The following is a 22,211-nucleotide window of genomic DNA, read 5'->3' on the forward strand; positions in this document are numbered from 1 at the left end:
TCAGAATTTTGATAAAGTGAAAGATTAGAAACAGAGTTAGTAGAATGTCTGGCTGGTTTAGAAATATGCCTAACTAGATGGAGGGAAAAAAAGGTATACACATAGATCTGAATAAAGGACAAGCAAGGTATAAACACAGCCAAAATAGCTTTATATGTCTTCAGTACATTATCCATAATATTTGATTTTGAAAAAAGTCAAGAAGCTGCCCATTATTTACTAAGTTCTCAGGCTCAGAGGACATTTCATCTTTGGTTTGAGACACACACTAATCAAAGTACAAAGGGAATGCTTAAAAATATTTTAAAAGAAAGTTAAAATAAAACCTACACTATTCATCAGAAATCTAAGTTTTTCAATATCTTTCATCTGCTGGAGGTCTTTCAAGGTTAGGGTTAAGTCACACCCGGCTTCATACACCAATGTTTCCAGAGTAACCAAATTATCACATAGAGCCAGCAAACCAGGGATATTCCGTTCCATTCCAAGTCGAATAAGTGATAATGCACAGTCCACCTAAAATTGAAAAGCAACAATAAGTCCCTGAGTATTACACGTTTCTTATATATTCTAAAGTAAAATCTCCAGTACAGAATCTAACTCTCATAATCATTTTTAATAAAATTGTATTACCAATAACATACATTTTTTATTTACTGCAAAAAAATAGAGTTTTTAATCAAATATATCAGCATCAAACTATTTCAAAAGAATCAGACCATTAGCAATAAATACTAAAGATAAAGATAGTAAGTGAAAGACAACCAGTATAAATTTACAGTTTACAGCACAGTTTTACATTTATTTCTCTATTTAATTCTCACAACACTATATTAACAGGCAGAGAAAAAAATAACATACCTACTAGTGAGAATGATGAATTAATCTTATCTTTACTATTACTGCTCTGCTTCCAAAAAGAAGGTGTGGTCCCAAGGTTTTGCTTTTATATTCCTGTTTAGTATCTATCCTTTCACAGTACCTCTCATATAAAAGTCATTCAATAAATATTTGCTGAATAACTAAGTCTGGTTCAAACACTTTCTTTGTCTCAGTTCAAATATTTAGCTTTCACCAGATAAAAACAACAAATGATATTTCTACAGATGCTCAGGAAATAGCCATTTGGCCCCTATTTCCTGATCAAGTTTAATCCCTGATTGATAGAAAACTCTTCTACTATGGCCTAAACCCATCATCTCTCACACTACTTCTTACTCTCCTATTCCTAGACTAACAATTTTATTTTTATTTTCTACTTTTTTGAGTCAGGGTAACTTGCCCAGGTTAGAGTGCAGTGTGGCATGACCATGACTCACTGCAGCCTAGACCTCCTGGGCTCAGGTGACCTTTCATCTCAGATTCCCAAGTAGCTGGGACTACAGGTGTGCACAACATTGCCCAGGTAATTTTTTTTTTTTTGGTAGAGATTAGGTCTCATTATGTTGCCTAGGCTGGTCTCGATCCTGGGCTCAAGCAATTCTCTCGCCTTGGCCTCCCAGAGCGCTGGGATTACAGGCATGAGCCACCATGCTGGGCCTAGACTAACAATTATTTGAGGGCCTCCTATGAGCTAAGAACCACTGTAGGTGCAAGGAATACAAAACTACGTAAGAAGAGGTCTCTCCCTCTTGACAGCTCTCGTCTAGTAGGGAAAGGCAATCAGGTAAATCAATGACTAAAGCAAAGTGAGGTAAGTGCTGTGTATGATTGGGGTCCCAAAGAGAGTATCTAGCCCAACCTGAGAGCATCACAGTTTTCCACATGAGGGTACACTTAACATGGACTTTAAAGAATCAATGGGTGCTAGTTAGGTGAAGAAGGAAGATTACAGGAAGAAAACAACATGGAAGGCAAAGAGGCATAGTATACTGTGAGAGCACAATGAGCTCCTTGTGCCTGAAAAGGTGTGAGGTGATGAGAAAGATGACACACAGTCTGGGGAGAGACCAGATAAGGAATACTGTTCGACAAGTTAAGGAATTTGCAGTTTATCCCGAAATGCAATACTACTAAAGGGGCTCTCACTGAAGCATAGGCTAATACTTTGGAAATAATACTATCTGTTGAATGATGAATGAAATGTGAGTGACGAACTGGAAATGGACTGAACAGAAAACAGGAAGACTAATCGGAGAACTGCAGTGACTAGTATTAGAGGAATTTTCCTAGGAAATATACTGACTTGCCCACCTGTTCACTAAATCGTTCACACATCCTTTCACACTGAGTAAATACTTGTTGATATGTACAATATACTTGGCAAAAAATAATAAAGAGCTAAACTATGACAGTGTTACTGAAGACATGCAAGAAGAAGAATATAACACAATTAGTAGAATTTATGAAATCTGGTCAGATCAGAGGAGTGAGAGGAAGAAGGAGTCTAGAATGATTTCTCATCTAATCGACAGGAAGGAGATACAGATATTATATATGTGTATTTACTACTGCATATTAGTATATTTATAAATATATTACTATGCATATGAAAGAAAGGGGAGCACAGTTATCAGAAGTAAAAATTAATCATGTGAATATAGGTAGATTTTTTTTTTTAAGAGGCAGGGTCTCACTATGTGGCCCAGGCTATTCACAGTTATGATCACAGCTCACTGCAGCCATGAACACCCGGGCTCAAGTGATCCTCCTTCCTCAGTCTCTCTGGTATCTGGGACTACAGGCCTGGGCCACTGTGCCTGGTTTTTAATTCTATATTGAACATGTTGCCTCTGAGGTGCCTGTGGGACATCTGTGCAGATGACCAATAGTAAGTCCAAAAACAAGAAAACAAAAATCTGTAGCCAAAAAGTGTACTTGAGTAGAGATGATATTTGAGGACTGTAAGTACATCAACACAAAATAGTATTTGGGGAGAAGGATCTGAATGGGTCAACACTTGCAGCCTCTTTACTAGTGGACTAGAGTACACATTGAGCAACAGTAATATTTAAGAGTCAAGCCAATGAACATGAGCTAGAGGCGGAGACTGAAATGAATGGCTAAGACAAAAAAACTGAACCGGTGTCACCGAATCCTAAGGAGAAGAAAATTCAAGAAAGAAGAAGCAGTGCATGGTGTCAATGGGCAACAATGTTAAGTAACAGACAAAGGAAATTGGACGTTAAGAGGTGGACTACCTGCCTTCCTGAGTGTGGTTTCAGTGGAGTGGCAGGAATAGTCAGACTCTGCGTAAAACAGGAATAAACAAAGACTGAGAATGTGATTATGCACAGCAGAGTGACTATTTCTGAGCTCAGATATAACAGAAATAAAAAGCTAAAACAAAAGTCAAGGAGAGTACGGCTCTAATTTTTTTTGTGATTTATAAAATAAAAGGGAGTTGAATTTTATGACTAAAAATAAAAAAAGTGGGGTGGGGTAGGGGTGCAGAAACAGTAGCCACCGTAAAGAAAGCAGGCATTAAAGATACAGGACAAAGAAAACTTGAATGACAACGCAACTCTAAGCACAAGAAACTGCAGAATCCAGAGCAAGGTCATGAAAGAGGGTTGCTCTGAACTCAAGAGGAGGGAGCTTTTCCTCTGGAAAAGGTGAAAGGATGAAGTACAGATGGAAGGGAATTATCAAAATTTCAGATGAAATTTAAAACAAAATCATTTTCTGAGAATGACGAGGGCAGTGGTGGGGCACAAGAAGCAGACGACAAGGGTAAGAGGGAACAACTATACAAACAGAAAACACCAGGCATTAACCAAGGCCCGCCTGGAGCCTCTCAAAGACCTAGGGACAGACAGGGGAAGATGAAGTGAAGAAAGAAGGCAGGCAGCTTCAGTCAGAAAGAGTGATGCAAAACATGAGGAAGGGAAAGCACAGGCAAGAAAGGCATGAAGTCAAACAGGGGGGCTCGGTAAGACTTCAATAGATAAATTATTTTTTAACCTAATGCCTAGTAATAAAAATATAATTCATGTCTAAAAGAATACATTTACACTCATATCAATTTTTTTAAAACTTCATCAGATGACTTTTCAGAAAGCATAAAGAAAACTTGATGCAAAGAATGCAACTTTGTGCAAGTAACAGTTTGAACATATAGCACATTAACAGTTTATCATACTCTTACCAATTTGTGATCCAGATTCATCTTTCTAATATCAGTTTTGAATTTGTTGCCTTCCCAAATATTTACTGAAGCATAAATGTTTTAAAATCAAATTACTGACACTTTAAATGAGAGTAGGGTCTAGTCTAATGCAACTTACAGAATTATACCACATATTCCATGTATTCATCGGATAAAATTCAGCACTATAAACATTTTCCTAAATCAACAAACAAGTTTTGCTAAAGGCACTAAGGAAAAAGAAGTCCCACATCAATTAAATCTCTAAAAATGAAAAAGATAAAACTATGTCAGCTATCACTTTGATCATGGCATAAACCACATGAAACCTTAATACCTAACACGAAGCTTTAAAAAAAAAAACCTCTATTATAAGTGTCTTGGGCCAGGCATGGTGGCTCACACTTGCAACCCCAGCACTATGGGAGGTTGAGGTGTGGGGACTGCTTGAGCCCAGAAGTTCGAGACCAGCCTAGACAACACAGTGAGACCTTGTCTCTACAAAACATTTAAAAAATAAGCTGGGTGTGGTGGTGTACACCTGTTATCCCAGCTATTCAGGAAGGATCACCTGAGCTTAAGAGGTCAAATTTGTAGTAAGCCGTGATTGTGCCACTGCACTCCAGCCTGGACAACGGAGTGAGACTCTAACTCCAACAACAACAACAAAAAGTAAGTATTTTAGAAATAAATGAGATAAATGAGAAAGAACACAAGTAACTAAAGTACCCCTAAATCATCTTTCTTCCTTTAAAATTATCCCTAATTACTCAGAAAGAGAATTCTAAGTATATTGGCATTATTGCTAGATTGTTTTTAAAAATTAAGTTTTGGAAAGCTCTGTAGATTTTTTCTTTTAACAGACAATTTTTTAGAGCCGTTATAGGTTCACAGCAAAATTGAGCAGGAAGTACAGAGTTCTCATATACTTTCAGCCCCATGCTCAACCAACACAAACTCCCTGACTATCAAGATTCCTCACCAGAGCTGAAAAATCTACAATGACATATCGTTAAGAACCAAAGTGTACAGTTTACATTAGGGTATGATTCTTGGTGTCGTGCTTTCTATAGGTTTTGACAAGTGTATAATGACACATATCTACCATAGTATCATAAAGAATAGCTTCACTATCCCCCAAATCATCTGTGTTCTACCTATTCATCTTTTCCTCTCTCAACCACTGAAAACCACTGACCTTTCTTATTTTCTCCATAGTTTTGTCTTTTCCAGAAAGTCCTTTAGTTGGAACTGTCAGGATGTAGGCTTTTCAGACTGGCTTCTTTCACTTAGCAATATACATTTAAGGTTCCTCCAAGTCTTTCATGGGTTGACAGCTCATTTCTTTGTTAACACTAAGTAATATTCCATTGTACAAATGTACCACAGTTTATTTATCCATTCATCTATGAAAAGACATCTTTGCTCATCAATGGTAGCAAATGTTCCACTCAAATGCAAGATATTCATAACAGTAATAACTTGGAGGGGGAGCACTGTGGAAGAAAGGGGCTTATGGGCACTCTGTACTTTCTACTCAGTTTTTCTATAAACCTAAAACTTCTCTAAAAAAAATCAAGTTTATAAGTAAATAAATAACAACATAAATAAGTGTTAAAAAATGATATAGTTTATTTTGCACTCCATTGTGACACTTTTTCTCTTTCTGTAACTATCTTTTAAAAAACTAATAATGTTTAAAATTTGGGTTACAAACTATTTAAATACCAGATATTGAGCTATCATTACTGAGCTGTTAAAATGCATGATGCTGATTGTCTAGCACTTTTTCCAGGCATTAGAAATTGGCCGGGCTCAGTGGGTCAGGCTGTAATCCCAGCAATTTGGGAGGCCGAGGCGAGCAGATTGCCTGAGCCCATGAGTTCGAGACCAGCCCGGGCAACCTGGTGAGACCTCGTCTCTACAATAAATAAAAAATTAGCTGGGCATGGTAGCATGCACCAATAGTTCCGACTACTTGGAAGGCTGAGGCGGAAAGATAGCTGTCACCCAGCGGGTCAACGTTGGGGTGGCTGTGAGCATGTCATTGTGCTCCAGCCTAGGCGTTAGAGTGAGACTCCAACTCAAAAAAAAAAAAAAAAAAATTTACATTGTCATTCTTAGCTCAACTGACAGAACTACCTGGAAATCAGTTTTTTTTAATGTTTATATAAATACACACAAATACACAGACACATTTTTCTCCTTACTTTCAAAAAGCCATATCTAGGAGTTCAGCTAAGAAACTATAAACTGCTCAAACAAAACCAGTCCATCAAATAGGATCATTTTCTTGTTGACCAGAGACAACAGTAAACAACATACATTTGAAAATTCCTATAAATCAAAAGATGCCACTGAAGCCTTAAAAGATGTCTAGGTGCATGTTACAACAACCTACATTTGCCTGTACAAAAACAGACCCCGCTGGCTCACTCCAGTGCTTGCTACATCAGTTGTTACCAAGTGAATTTCTCCTACACTGGCAAAGTAATAAGACCTTGCTTCAGGCAACCAGTATGAACTAGTCATTTCCAGATACATATTAACCTAAGACTACAGTTCTCTTCTCTCTTTCTTTTTTTTTTTTTTTTTTGAGTTGGAATTTTAGTCTATCACCCAGGCTGGAGTGCAGTGGCACAATCATGGCTCAATGCAGCCTTGACCTCCTGGGCTCAGGTGATCCTTCTGCTTCAGTCTTCTCAGTAGCTGGGACTACAGGCACACCCACCACATCCATACTACAGTTCTCAGTGGGGAGAGAACTGTCCACCAGGAGATACTGTGAAAATATGGGGAGGCATTTTTGTCTATCACAGAACTAGTGAGACCTGTTGACATTAGGACAGAAGCCGACAATGCCAAAGCTCCCTCGTGTGCAGGGCAGTCCACACAGGCAACTTCTGATTCCTGCCTTCCTTTCAAATGTCCTGAAGAACCTAGTTACAACTCTCAAGAGTCTGATACCAACTCCATTTAATCTTTACACAAAAATTTTTTTTTGAAGAACCAGAGATCTGAACAAAATTCTTTTTTGTATGGTTTAATTTACAGTGAATTTTCCTAGAAAGCAGCTACTATATAAAATCAAGGGAAGATTTTACTTTGTTTCATTAAAAATTTCACCAGTTAGCTTATATATCCCTGACAACCACTTGTGATATTTAACTCACCAATAAACATTCCTGAATCTGCCTACAATTTAGGTATCGTATTCAAAGTGATTTCCCATTGATTTTACTTGCTAGTGTAACCATGATCAAGCATTTATATATTTTATTTTATTTATCCTGTATATGCAGTTGAGTCATTAATTTGGGGGGTCATTTCTATAGATAAGCTATAATATCTCCGTTATTCACGTCAGGATAATAACATAGCACTACAAAATACTTGCTACAAAAAAAAGGTACTATAGGTCTGAGAACAACCACGTTTTTAAGCTTTATGTATCTTGTTCTTAGTCACTAAGGTTTGTATAATTGACCATTTTTATGTGGATTCTAAAAGAAAGACTACACAGAGATGGCAGATTTTGTCTGCCACAACCATGTATCCCTGAGCAAGATGTTCACTTTCCTTTCTGTGGATTTTAATGTATCTATAAAATAGAGAAGTAAACAAAATTATCTCCAAAGATTCTTCTCATTATTTCTTCTTAAAATTCTCAACATTTTCAAAATGTCTTAGGACTGGGCACAGTGGTTCATGCCCGTAATCCCAGCACTTTGGGAGCCAAGACTAGGTAGGGGTAGACTTGAGGACAGGAATTTCAGACCAGCCTTGGCAACACAGTGAGACTGCTGACTCTAAAATTTTTAAAAATTATTTGGAGTGGTAGCACATGACTGTAGTCCAAGTTACGTGGGAGGCCGAAGCAGGAGGATTGCTTGAGACCAGGAGTTCAAGGTTATAGTGAACCATGATCATGCCACTGGACTCCAGGCTGGGTGACAGAGCAAAACCCTGACTCCTCCCACCTCAAGAAAAGGAATATGGTCCCTAGCCATTTTCAAAAACTTGGGAAGTCAATCATAAATGTTCTTGGCAATCACCTAAAAAATTTAATCTAGAATATTCTCAATCATTACAGCAAATATTTCATCTTCAATACTATGAATACTATAAATAGGAGTTAGGTTAAGCAGAAATTTAATAAGCCTATCACATGGAAACATGGGGCCATACCAGATACAATAAATAGAAATTTAAACAAAGAGGTACCTATTACTTTCTACAATACTGCTGCTCACCAGACTCTTTGGAATCAACTTTCCTGTCAAGTGGAAGACTGATAGTGGGACAGGCAGTTCAAGGCCACGAGTGAAAGTAGAAAGAAACAGTCATCTGTTGGCCAGATTTTGAATGAAACTTCAAAGTGCATTATGCCATTCTTTGCTCTGAATTATCAATCTCTGTTCTCTAAAATGAAGACAACTTTTGCTTACTTTTACAGAGCATTGAGTTGGCAGAGTTTCTAAGGCTCTCTCACATATCTTTTCTTTGTTCTCATTGTCTCTGGCACAAGAACTAACCCCACGAGAAAACCAAGGTATAGAAAAGTTAGGCAATAGACCCAGAGTCACAAAGTCTGTAGTTGAAGAGTCAAAATTAGTATTCAGATATGCTAAGGTTCAGTATAATCCTAAGCTCTCTCTTCCACAACCCCTCTCTAGTGAAGGGGTTGTGCATCTCTGTAAAAGTGTCTAAGAACTGAGAGAAAATAGGCATGGTCTTCAGGAAAACATTAGAAACAGTTTTAAATAGGGTTCCTGAAAAGCAAAAATCACAATCAACTGCATTACTACAATATAACAGGATCAATCAAGCATTTCTATGTTGACAAAATATTTCAAATTAATATGCTAATAAGCGCATGAAAAATATATTGATAGCCAAGAAAACAATACAGCATATGTTTTGCAGCTTATATTTTAAAGAAAGATTTTGAACTTTTCAAAATCTTACACAGCAATATTTTCTCTGTAAGAATCCACAACAAAATCCTTCTGATCCAAAGGAAAAAGGAACAAAGGTAATATTCTTATTTCATTTCATTTCATCCCTTGCAATTCATATACTTGATTCCTGGCACCACTGTCACCACCCACTCTACGTGCTAAAGATCAAGGCAGCACCACCATCACTGGGCAGCACCACCATCACTGATCAGCACTGCCATTCCTCCTCACCTGGCGGGCATAGTGCTCTATTTCCTCTGCTCTGGCCTGATACCAGTCTATAACCTTCTCGACTGCAAGCTGGCTGGTCCTGAACCTCAGTAGCTCAGGCTGTGCAGCGTACAAGAATTCACTTTCATCTTCAAGACTTGGCTCAACAACCATTCTGTGAAGCACAAAAGAAATAATTAATAATTGAATGAAATGCCAAAAAAATAGTAATTTTGTAAGAGAAAGGGACAGAAATGGAGAGAGAGAAGCTTACAGAGACAGGGAGTGTGTGTGAGTGTGTGAGTGTGTGTGTGTGTGTGTGTGTGTGTGTGTGTGTGTGTGTGTGTGTCCTTTTCTCATTATGAATGTACACCCCTATAAGATAAATGAGACATTTTTAGGATGCTTAATTTATTTCCCTCTGGTTTTCCCGATTTAAAAAATCAGAATGGATAATAAATCAAAACAACTATGCCACAAATCAATCACATAAGTCTTAACAAAATCAAAATCACCCTAGGAAGCTTCTACAAAATGCACACAGCTGGGTACCTACCACAGCCCTACTCAATCAAAATCACCTGTAATGGCCAGCCAGGCCTAGTTTAGAAAAATACCCCCAGGTGATTCCAATTCGAACTTGAATTAAGAAATCTTGTTTTCAATGTTCATAAAAGTAAAAGGAAATACATCTTATTTATGTTGATAATATACCCCTCCTGGATGCCAGTAGGATATTCCTGGACTGACATTGGCACAGAGCATGAGGACTCTATACCATTCCCCACCAGGTGTGAAAAAGAATCATCATCCGAGAGGAACCTACACAGTGATAACATCATGGAAATCACAAATTATGGGGAGTTTTTGTAAGGATACTCATGGCCAATAGCCTTGCGTGGTTAAGGACTAAAAAAAGAATAGAAAGTAACAAATCTCAGAGGGACACATGGAAAAATGCTGTGTTCCATTAGGGACATCCATTCATCTAAAGCAAGCTGGGAGTACATGACAAATTGTTCTTATTATAAGGCAGCGAGCTTTGCAGTCAGAACTGAATCCGAAGCACAATTCCATCACTGGAAGCTGTGAAACCTTTTGCAATGACTTAACTAAAACCAGTCTAAGATTCCTTCTACTCATTTTTTTAAATGGGGTAATACTATGTAAGAATGTTATAAAAATTCAAAATAATGTAAATAAAGTACACAGAGAGTACTGCCTGGCACAAAGTGCTTAATTTTATTTATAGTTACTATTTTTATTGGAATTATTAGCAGCTGCAGTATATGATCAGACAAAAAGAAATCCATAAATATTTGGGCCTTTTATCCACATGCCTTGGACAACCCACTGGGCTTATAACTGGCATTACAATAAGGCCTCCCAAAATACAGAATAGTCCTTCACTGAACTAGTCCCATAGTGTCATTAATATTCTTACCACTGCCACACAGAGCCACCTCACTCCTCCTGGAATCTTGTGCATCTGTCCCATTTTAGAAAGAGAAAATAGCCACCAGCAACTCTGAGTTCTTTTGATACTTTTTTCAGTTCTATTTTCTCAGCACCATTTGATAGAACTAAATGCTCCTCCTAGAAATACCTTCCCTCTCCCTTCAGTCTCTATGCCAGCTCGATTTATTCATCCCTCTGGCCGCTCCTCTTCAGTCACCTTTACTCCAGCCAATCATTAAACATTGGCACTGTCACATGCATATTAGTCCAGCTCTCTTCTCACTTTACTCCCCTCCAGATCTCCAATGTAACAATATAAAGGACCACAGACATTACAACAGCTACCATGTTTTTACCCCAACCAAGACTTCACTTTGAAGCTATAAAATCTTCCTGCTATTAGTTCTTAGATGTTTCACAGGCCCTTCAAATACAACAATTTCAAAACAGAATTCATAGGCCGGTTGCGGGGGCTCATGCCTGTAATCCCAGCACTTTGGGAGGCTGAGGCAGGAGGACTGCTTGAGCCCAGGAGTTTGAGGCTATGGTGAGCCATAATTGTGCCACTGTATTCCAGCCTGGGCAACAGAGTGAGAAGACTCCAACTCAAAAAAAAAAAAATTAATGATACCCCCAGGTAATATAGTTAAGTTTTTTAAAAAAACAGAAACCTGATTATATCATCCCTATGCCTAAAATGAATAGTTCAGTCTCAGTGTGATGCCAATCTCACTTTTGTTTGATACATACCAATATAGAGGCCTTATTTTCAGTTCCTGAAGGGAGCACTGCCTGAGCCTCCCAACATGCTCTTTCCTCCCCTTAGAACACTCCTTTCCCTCATCGAACTCCCTCTCTGTGCTAATTCCTTACCCTTCGAATCTCAGCTCTACCTCACTTCCACAAGAGGATCTCCCTTGACCTCTCAACCCACCCGCAGTGCCCCTGCACTTTTCCTCACAGCACCCATTGGCCCCTATTTACAGCAGCAGAATTCCCTGCTACATCATGCATTTCAACTGGACAAGGACTATACTCTTCTTCCTTCAGTAGTTCTGAACCTAACAGAGGAAAGGCACTAATTAAAAAAATAAGCAAAAAGAAAAACAAAAAAATCTGTATTAACTTCAAAATCATATTTTCTTCTGTCAAACTTTTCCTGGCTTGACATTTTTATAGTTTTGGGAGTTCCAGCATAGCAAAGGTTGCTTATACGTTTGTTGTAGGTGGTCTGAAAAGGAATGCCCTCATGTCTTGTTTGTGAGAATCATGAAAAGGCAAGGGCTAAGCAGAACTAGGAAGTATAACATGAAGGGTTGGACTGCTGTTAGCACTGCTCTATAAAATGCACCACATGAAACTGAAAGACTGTGGTCAACAGTGTCACCTCCCCTGTCCCCACCACCATCCAAATCCCTATCATATCAATCTCCCGCCTTTTTCAAATGATCTAGCTCTTTGATCTCTCATTACAATTGGTAAATAAGGACTTCTAGTCAAATATGGTCAATAAATATCATAGCCGGGCTCGGTGGCTCAGCCTGTAATCCCACGCTTTGGGAGGCCGAGGTGAGTGAATTGCCTGAGCCCGCGGGTTTGAGATCCGCCCAGGCAACTTGGCGAGACCTCATCTCTACAATAAAAATCAAATAATTTAGCTGGGCGTGGTAGCGCGCACCTGTATTTCCAGCTACTTGGAAGGCTGAAGTGGAAGGATCGCCGGAGCCCAGCAGGTCGAGGCTGCGGTGGCCGGGAGCGGCCACTGCACTCCAGTGTGGGTGACAGAGTGAGACTCTAACTCAAAAAAAAAAAAAAAATATATATATATATAAATAAATATCATATATTACGTTGCACTTTCTCCTGAAACTCCACTGAATGACAGTAGAAGATACTTTTAAATTGAGGGGAGGGAGATAAACACTCAAGTATACATGGAACAAAAAGAAAGTAAGCCATTATCCTCCATTCTAGAAAGTAAACAGTGAAGAGTCAAAATTAAAAAGGTAAGAAACAGCTACACAATTATGTTATTCAGAGATAAGGAGGTAAATATCCAAACACTCATCGAAAGAACTGAAAGGAGTTGTCTCTGGAGAGCAGGATATGAGGTGAAAGAGAACAAAGAATTATGGGCTTTGGTTCTTTCATGTTTTTTGTTTTTTTAAAACAGGCTTCGTAGAACACTTTAAACAATTTGCAAATACATACAATTATGATAAAAATGAAAACTACAATAAAAGCAAATAGCTTTTATTTATTTAATTTTTTGAGTCAAAGTCTTACTCTGTTTCCCAGGTTGAAGTGCGGTGGCACGATTATAGCTCATCATCATGACCTTCACTCCTGAACTTTAGCAATCTTCCTGTATCAGTTTCCTAATGAGTAGTTGGGACTACAGGTACATGCCATCACACCCAGCTAACTGTTTTTTTTTTTAAGTAATTTAAAAAATTTTTTTGGTAGGGAAAAGAACTTGCTGTGTTGCCCAGGCTGGTCTTCAACTCCTGGCTTCAAGAGATTCTCCTACCTCACCCTCCCAAAGAGTTGGGATTACAGGTGTGAGTCACTCTGCCTGACCAACTGGCTAATTTTTTTGTATTTTGTAAAGATGAGGTATTGCTATGTTTCCCAGGCAGTCTCGAACTCCTGAGCTCAAGTAATCCTCCCACCTCAACCCCCCAAAGTGCTGGGATTACAGGTGTGAGCCACTGTGCCCAACAACATCAACAAAATTTAACTTTTAAAAAGCAAATAATAGCAAAAACACAGGAGGACATTCACTTATGACATACACGGAAACTGAGAGTTACATATTCTATTAACTTGGATGTCAAAAATGCAAAGGTACAAAACGAAGGAAAACGACCCTCGATTGGACTTTTAGCCCCACACTGCATCTCCCAACCACCGTAGCAGTACTTGATGCCCACATATTCTGAAGCTCTCCAAAGTAAAATCTTTTTTTTTTTTTTAATTTATTGTAGAGACGAGGTCTTGCCAAGTTGCCCGGGCGGGTATTGAACCCGCGAGCTCAGGCAATCCATTAGCCTCGGCCTCCCAAAGTGCTGGGATTAAAACTGAATCAAGAACCAAATTGCATAGGTACCCCAATTACAACTATACAAATTATATCTCTGTGAAAGACTGAAAAAGAAAAGAGTTATAATAAGAAAATTATATCTCTATATGTGAAAGACTGAAAAAGAAAATGAAGAGTTGTAATTAGGATCATTTTTTAGCATAATTCCTACATAGAAATTTTTAATTTTTCCATTAAAAATTTTTAGCAAGCCGGGCTCAGTGGCTCATCCTGTAATCCCACGCTTTGGGAGGCTGAGGTGAGTGGATTGCCTGAGCCCGCAGGTTTGAGACCCGCCTGGGCAACTTGGCAAGACCTCATCTCTACAATAAATCAAAAATCAGCCAGGCGTGGTAGCATGTGCCTGTGGTTCCAGCTACTTGGAAGGCTGAGGCGGAAGGATCACCGGAGGCCAGCAGGTCGGGAGCATGCCACTACACTCCAATCTGGGCGACAGAATGAGACTTCAGCTCAAAAAAAAAATTTTTTTTAGCATAGCTGAGTCAAGAGTGCCTTTTAAAACTTCATTCAAGCTTCCTAACTCAGGGAGTGTCATCAAGTGATAGATCACTGGTTACACAACACTTTCACAGGCCATCCCTTCGCCCATCCCACAAAGAAATGAAGATGCCTCCTGCTGGCTCATACTGACCTGCACTCCAACTCCTCGCACCAGTCTTTAGCTCGGTGTTTACGTTCATGCCAAGGAATTATCATCAAGGAGCCACCATGACAACTTAAATTTAAAAAGAAAAAACATAAGCATTTAAAATATACATGACCTCAGTGATTAGCTATACAACAATACGATACAAACAATATTTCTTTGACATTAATCTCCAAGATCCCTGTATATATAGTATTTTAAGTGGTACATGATACATAGTATATACACAAATAGGAAATACCACATTGCTATTTACTTTAATCATAAAATGGTTCAAAAATAAAAGAAAAATGTCAAACAAAAGACATGACAAAGAAGTGAAGGATGAATAAGTGTTCATTCACATATTATAAAACACTTATCAAAAGCCTGTATTATATTTTCTTAATAACAACATAAATGGTCCCCTGTCCCAAAAGCTGAGCAATACTGTTCAACTGAACTCCCTATGATCATAGAACTATTCTCAATCTGTGCTATCCAATACAGTAGCCACCACTAGTTACATGTACAGATATTAAGTACTTGAAATATGACTACTGTTACTAAGAAGGTAAATGTTAATTTAACTTAATTTTCATTAATTCAAATTTAAATAGCCACATGTGGCTACCATATTGGATAGTATAGGTCTAGAAGATAGGTAACAGCAAGAGTTGAGAAGTGATTCTACATATTGAAAAGTATCACTAAAAGATGACAGAAAGAAAATCTACAGAAGGCAAAGATAAGGCCTGAATGCATGTAATTAAGAATAAATTAAAAGGAAAAGCAAGGCAAACACAGTGTAGTAATACAGCAGTGCAATGTGCTACAAATCAGGGACCTGGGAAACAGAAACAAATCTGCCTCTCATCAGCAGGCTTTGGCACATGACTCTCTAAAGTGAAGGGTTTGAAATGTTATTTCTAAAGGTTTTTAGCACTAATACCCATGAAGCCATTAAAACAAAAGAACCATTCTTAAAATTCTTAAAAATTGAATCATCTTAAAAACAAGCTTCAATTGCCTTGCTTTTATATTTCAATAACACGTTTTCTCTAATATTTCTGAATACCAATAGAAGCATTTTCCTTAAATTTATCATAGTCCCAGAAAAAGGATTATAGCTCATGAGACCTGCAAAGGGGCAGTAATGAGTCATCACTCAACAACATCACCCTTGCAGTTACTGTTATTGGGGAAAATTTATCCAAAATCACAGCTCCCCATTAGGTATACAAAATAAGTGGTTTATTGTATTATGTATTTAAAACACAGATTTTCAGCCAGCATGAAATATCCCAGCAAGCTATGTACCACAGATAAATTTTTTAAGGCACTAGAGTTCATATTTTAAATTTCTCAATCACAAAGATGATGATTTAGAATGGATGTCACTTCATACTATTTCATTTGTCACCAAATAAAAAAACTATTCTATTTTTTCCATATCAATCACTAATATTTTATCATAGACCACTGAAATGAAAAGCAAAAAGATAACATTTGGATACACTGATTATGATAATGCTCATTCTTCCTATATAAGAATAAATTATGGCAATGAATTGAGAATTGAGGAAAAAAATAAATAAACCTAGCAAGTTATTATGACTTTTCTAATTACAGCAGACACGGTTCCTTAAACTACACAAAATGTTTTCTAAAAAAGTTTTTGCAAAATGCATCCAAGATGAGATTTGTACTTTCTGTGCAAAACATAAATTAAACACAAAAGTATTACTAAAATGATTAGTAATGTATGGGACCCTCAGCAAAATAACACTTATTTGGTATTTCAAGACTAGTAAGTCATAAAACTGTATCTTCACTGAACAGAACATATCTAATTTTAAAACAAATTCTGCTCAGAGGTCCACGATGAAAGGCAGGCCTGAATGGTTCTAGGGTTATTAAGTTATTTTTGCTGCAGTTTCAAGGAATAACACAACTGGTTTGTTTCTAAATGTGCTAATCATGATTGATACGATAATAATAATAAATGACAGTAGTACTATTATTACTACTACTATTACTATATCAGCAATAATCAGCGACAACAATAATCCTTAACACTTACTGATCTCTTAGTATGGACCAGACAGTATACAATGCTTTTATCAAACAATACTTCAATTTAGACTTACCAATCTAACGCAGTAGGTGGTAGCCCCCTCAAATTGCAATAAGAAAACTGAGGCATAAGTTAAATTGCTCAACCTAATAAAACTAATAAATGACAGACCCAGGATTTGAACACACTGAGACAGAATCCAAAGCTTACACTTTTAGTCAGCATACTAAACTGCATCTAGAAAGGACAGAGGGACTGCAATCTAGCCCTCAGCCACATCTCCACTACTCTCCTACTTCACACATAAGGGATTTGTGCATAGCAGGTAGAGGGCAATTTGACCCTTCCCAAGATTTAATACAGACAACCCAATAACAATCATTTATATGCATGTTCAAAGGATACATTGAAACTAAGATATACAAGCAATAGATTACTAGTCTCCCATAAGCAATAGACTACTAGTCTCCTTCCCTCCTTCCCTCCCTCCCTCCTTTGTTCCTCCTCTTTCCCTCTCTTTCCCCTCTCCTCCACTTTCTATCCCCTTTCCTTTCTTCTCTCTCTCTCTCTCTCTCTCTGTCAGAGGATCTCATTCTGTTGCTCTTGGAACTCCTGGGTTCAAGTGATCCTCCCACCTCCATCTGCCATGTAGCTGGGACTACAGGTGCACGCCACCATGCCTGGAAACATTTTGTTGTTGTTGTTGCTGTTTCTGTTGTAGGGATGGGACCTAGCTATGTTGCCCAACCTGGTCTGGAACTCCTGATCTCAAACAACCCTCTCACTTCAGATTCCCAATGTGTTGAGATTATCAGCATGAGCAATGGCACTTAGCCAAATTACTAGTCTTATGAAATTAATTTCTACCAAATGTCTTCATCTTGGGTCTGATTACCAATGTTTATGTTTAAAAAAAACAAACTGCTCTTTCATTTTCATCCAGGATGCACCTACAAAACAAACTATTTTAAACTAAATCTTAAGAGTTTAAAATGATTATGAAATGCCCATGAGTTCTTTATTTTGCGTCAAATGAAGGCATTTAAGAAACACGAAGTAAAAGCAAAACCTGAATTTCTTAACCAACTCATCTTCCACAAAGACTCCACCATCAACCACCAGGAGAGGAGAACCTATTCAATAAATAGTGCTGGGAAAACTGGCAGACCAAATGCAGAAGATTGAAACAGGACCCCTACGTTTCACCATACACAAAAATCAACTCTAAATGGATCAAAGACCTAAATGTAAAACCTCAAACTATAAGAACCTTAGAAAATGCAGGAGACACCCTTAAGGAAATTGGAACTGGCAACCAATTCCTGATCAAAACCCCAAGTGCACAGGTGATAAGAGATAAGATAGACAAGTGGGACCTCATCAAACTGAAAAGCTTCTGCAAAGCCAAAGAAACCATCAAGAGAGTGAGGAGACAGCCCACTGACTGGGAAAAAATATTTGCCAACTGTGTGTCTGACAAAGGAACTCAAATGTGCCTAAAGGAAAAAAACACAGCCGCATTACAAAGTGGGCAAAAGATATGAATAGACACTTCTCAAAAGAAGATATACAAGCAGCCAACAGATACATGAAAAAATACTCAACCTCACTAGTCATCAAAGAAATGCAAGTTAAAACTACACTGAGATATCACCTAACTCCAGTCAGGATGGTCATTATCAATAACTCAAAAAACAACAGATGCTGGAAAGGATGTGGGGAAAAGGGAACACTTCTACACTGTTGGTGGGAATATAAACTAGTACAGCCTCTGTGGAAACAGTGTAGTGATTTCTAAAAGATCTAAAAATTGACCTTCCATACTACCCCTCAATCCTTCTACTGGGAATATACCCAGAGGAACTCAAATCACTCTATGAAAAAGATATCTGCACACATATGTTTATTGCAGCCTTGTTCACAATAGCAAGAACATGGAACCAACCGTGCTACCCATCAAAAGAGGACTGGATTTTTTTAAAATGTGGTACATATACACGATGGAACATTATGCAGCCACAAAGGAGGTCAAAATCATGAACTTCACAGCAACCTGGATGGACTTCAAGTCTGTAATACTGTGCGATCTATCACAGAAACAACTGAGTATCACATGTTCTCACTCATAAGTACACCTTGAACAATTATCGTAATATTATAAGAAAAAGGTTGGCAGTAGCAGGAAGCTGCCAGGAGTGGGGGGCAGGGGGGAATGCAGGATTGGCAGTAGTGGCGATCTGCCCAGGCGGGGGAGGGGGGCCCACATCATCAACAAGGGTACCTGCATAATGAACATTTGTATTCCTAACCCTGAATTGTACCCCACATCTTTAAAATAAAAAAATTAAAAGAAAAATAAAATAAAATATGAGATATATAAATATATAAAAGAATTTATTGAGACTAAAAAAAGAGAAACACAGCCTTGTCTCCAGCCAGAATAAAAATTCCTTAAAGGCAGGAATCTTGTTTATTTTGTCTAGTGCTGTATCCTCAGCACCTGAAATAGTACCTGGCATTTAGCAGACTCTTAAAAAAAAATGTGTAGATTGAATTAATTAACTGACAGCACAACAAACAATTTTTAAAGTGATCTCATGGGTATCACAAAAATTCAAAGTTGAAATACATCAATGGAAGAGGATAGTTTGCTCATTTAAAAAAGGGGGGGGTTCATTTAAAAAAAAAGGCTGGTGGCTCAGCCTATAATCCCAGCACTTTGAGAAGCCAAGATGAGTGGATTGCTTGAGCCCGCAGGTTCAAGACCAGCCCGGGCAACTTGGCAAGACCTTGTCTCTACAATAAAATCAAAAATTAGTCAGGCATGGCAGCACAACTGTAGCTCCAGTTACTTGGAAGGCTGAAGTGGAAGGATCGCCAGAGTCCAGCAGGTCGACGTTGGGGTAGCCAAGAGCATGCCACTGCACTGCAGCCTGGGTTACAGAATGAGACTCCAACTCAAAAAAAAAAAAAAATTAGTTTGTTCATAAAAAACTGTCTGACCAGGTGCAGTGGCTCACACCTGTAATTCCAACACTTTAGAAGATCAAGGTGAGAGGATTGCTTGAGCCCAGGAGTTCAAAACCAGCCTAGGATATATAGTGAGACCTTGTCATTACTAAAAACAAAAAAAAATTAGCCAGGTGCGATGGTACATGCCTACAGTACCAGATACTCAGGAGGCTGAGGCAGGAGAACTGCCTGAGCCCAGGAGTTGGGGCTGTGGTAAGCCATGATCATGCCACTGCATTCCAACTTGGGGGAAGTAAACAAAAAAACAAAAAACAGATATGTCAAGGAAGTACATTTATACAGAATCTGTAGATCTGAGAGTGGGAACAAGAATGCTTTCCTAATATATATTGTTAAACTGATGGAAGGACAAACTATACTAGTAATGGCATATGTCCATGACCTAGACAGTTAGACTTTGTTATATACAGTTATTAAAAAAAACTTAAGAATACATATTACCCTAAATCTTCGCATTCTTTACACTTCAAATTAATTGATTGGTTTTGTTCTTACCTTTTTAAAAATGCCCAAAATTTAGCTACTCTTTCATAAGTTAAGTAGAATGATAGCATGCTTAATAAAATTCAGAGAAAACCCCTTTCATGAATTCTGTTCACAATGAAAATATTAGTCAACTAAGACAATTACTAAATGAGTTAGATAAAATTGTGGTTCAAAAAAACCTATAAATCATACTCCTCCTTCTATAGAGCTGTAGAAAGTTTGATTTGTTGCAAAACTTACACTTTGAATCTAAACTTCCATAAACACAAACCTGCATTTACATATACTTTATTTAATCTTATTCATCTATTTTTCCCCGCTGCTTAGGAAGTCTTAAAATTTAAATACATAATCTCCACTAAGAAGAGGAATTAAATGGTAAACTTAAATTATCTCTTTACAAAATAATAGCCACTTTTGCTTAATTTTAAGCTTTTATATTAGAACCCTATTCATAGTTTTATTCAAAACAATAAACTATGCTGGTTTCACCTGAAAGCATCATTTATCTGTCAGCAGGAAAGGAATGACTATAACAAGGTCTATTATATTCAACAATTCTCCCACCAATTATTTCTCCCACTAAATATAAATGTTTTATTTTAAAGAAATGTTATCAAGAAGAAACTTCCAGAAAGTTCTTTTATTCATGTTCTATGTCTTGAAAGCAAAAGGCTAAATAAACAGTGTATTATTACTAATTGCCACCGTTTATGAATTGGTTTTAAGATGTGGAGTTATATTTATTTCTATTATTTAGCATAGAATAATATGTTCTGGTAAATAAAGAACAAATAATAATAATAATTTGGGCCTTCATGTGTAACTACACTATGGTTACCACCACCAAACAAGTCAAACTGATCTGAAATTCAATGGGAAACCAATTAAAAAGCTAGTATCACTCATAAAACCAAGTTGGAAAAAGGCTGCGGTAAGGCATCATTCAGAGTTCTCATCTGGACGAATGAGATTCTATTTCATTTTAAATAACTTGGAAAATAATGCAGAAGATAATAAATATTTTGAAACAAGCATTCTCAAATGCTAACATTGTATAAAAGAGAGACACAAGCAAAAACAGTACTCCAGGAATTGGATTCTCCTACTGCTCCTCCTACCAGCTTAATCTGTGGGACTCAGATGCTTCATCTATTTAGTAAATACTGTAATATTGTCTGCTCAAATAAAAATGAGACTAAAGCAAAGATGTTCTTGAATTCTAATCCTTTATAATTAAGGGCATGCTCTTAGAAGTCTCGCCTCTGTGTTAGAGCTCTACCCTGCATAGCTGTGTAACTGTAGGATAGAGCTATTCAACTGTCTGTGACTCAATCTACTCACTAGTGAAACAGGGATAACAGTATTCATCTTATTTGGATTTGGGGAAGATAAAACTAGTCAGTACATATAAAACCCTTAGAATAGTATCTGATATATAGTAAATGTTCAATAAATATTAACTACCATAAAGCATCATTATTATTAACACCAGCAAGAAGATTTTTCATAAGTAGTAAACACAAGTTACACATGACTCTGGGTGACATTTCAAAATCTACTTTATGTGCTCAGCCTCACTAATCATCAGAGAAATGCAAATCAAAACCACACCGAAATACCACCTAAGCCCAGTAAGAATGGCCATCATTAATAAAACAAACAACAATAGATGCTGGCGAGGATGAGGAGAAAAAGGAATGCTTCTACACTGCTGGTGGGAATGCAAACCAGTGAAACCTCTTTGGAAAACAGTGTGGCAATTTCTGAAAGAATTAGAAAATTGGCCTTTCATATGACCCAACAATCCCACTGTTGGGAATATACCCGGAGAAACTCAAGTCATTCTACCAAAAAGTTACCTGCACACGTGTGTTTGTTGCAGCTCTATTCACAATAGCAAAAACATGGAACCAAACATGCTGCCTATCGAAGCTGAACTGACTTACAAAAAAAAAATGTGGTACATATACACAATGGACTATTATGCAGCCATAAAGAAAGATTAACAATTGAACTTCGCAGCCACTTGGATGGATTTAGAGTATATCATACTCAGTGATCTATTACAGAATCAAAGAACAGAGTACTATATGTTCTCACTCATAAGCATACCTTGAACAATTATCATAATACTATAAGAAAGGAATTGGCAGTAGCAGGAAACTACC

The 22,211-nt window shown here is 37.6% G+C and overlaps 1 protein-coding gene across 1 annotated transcript in view; it reads right to left on the minus strand.

Annotated features, from left to right (window-relative positions):
- Positions 1 to 271: 271 nt before the first annotated feature.
- LOC103258057 (neuroblastoma-amplified sequence) overlaps positions 272 to 22,211 on the minus strand; it is a 170,081-nt gene continuing 148,141 nt past the window's right edge. The window contains exons 22-24 of the mRNA XM_021711229.1: positions 14,451 to 14,534; positions 9,280 to 9,433; positions 272 to 516 (exon numbers count right to left, since the gene is read on the minus strand). Of these exons, the coding sequence (XP_021566904.1) occupies positions 304 to 516; positions 9,280 to 9,433; positions 14,451 to 14,534 (451 nt within the window). The 3' untranslated portion in view covers positions 272 to 303. The remainder of the gene's footprint in view (positions 517 to 9,279; positions 9,434 to 14,450; positions 14,535 to 22,211) is intronic.

This window comes from Carlito syrichta, unplaced genomic scaffold (assembly GCF_000164805.1).
Source record: "Carlito syrichta isolate Samal-C Ts95f unplaced genomic scaffold, Tarsius_syrichta-2.0.1 Scaffold301950, whole genome shotgun sequence".
In the NCBI taxonomy this organism is placed as follows: domain Eukaryota; kingdom Metazoa; phylum Chordata; class Mammalia; order Primates; family Tarsiidae; genus Carlito; species Carlito syrichta.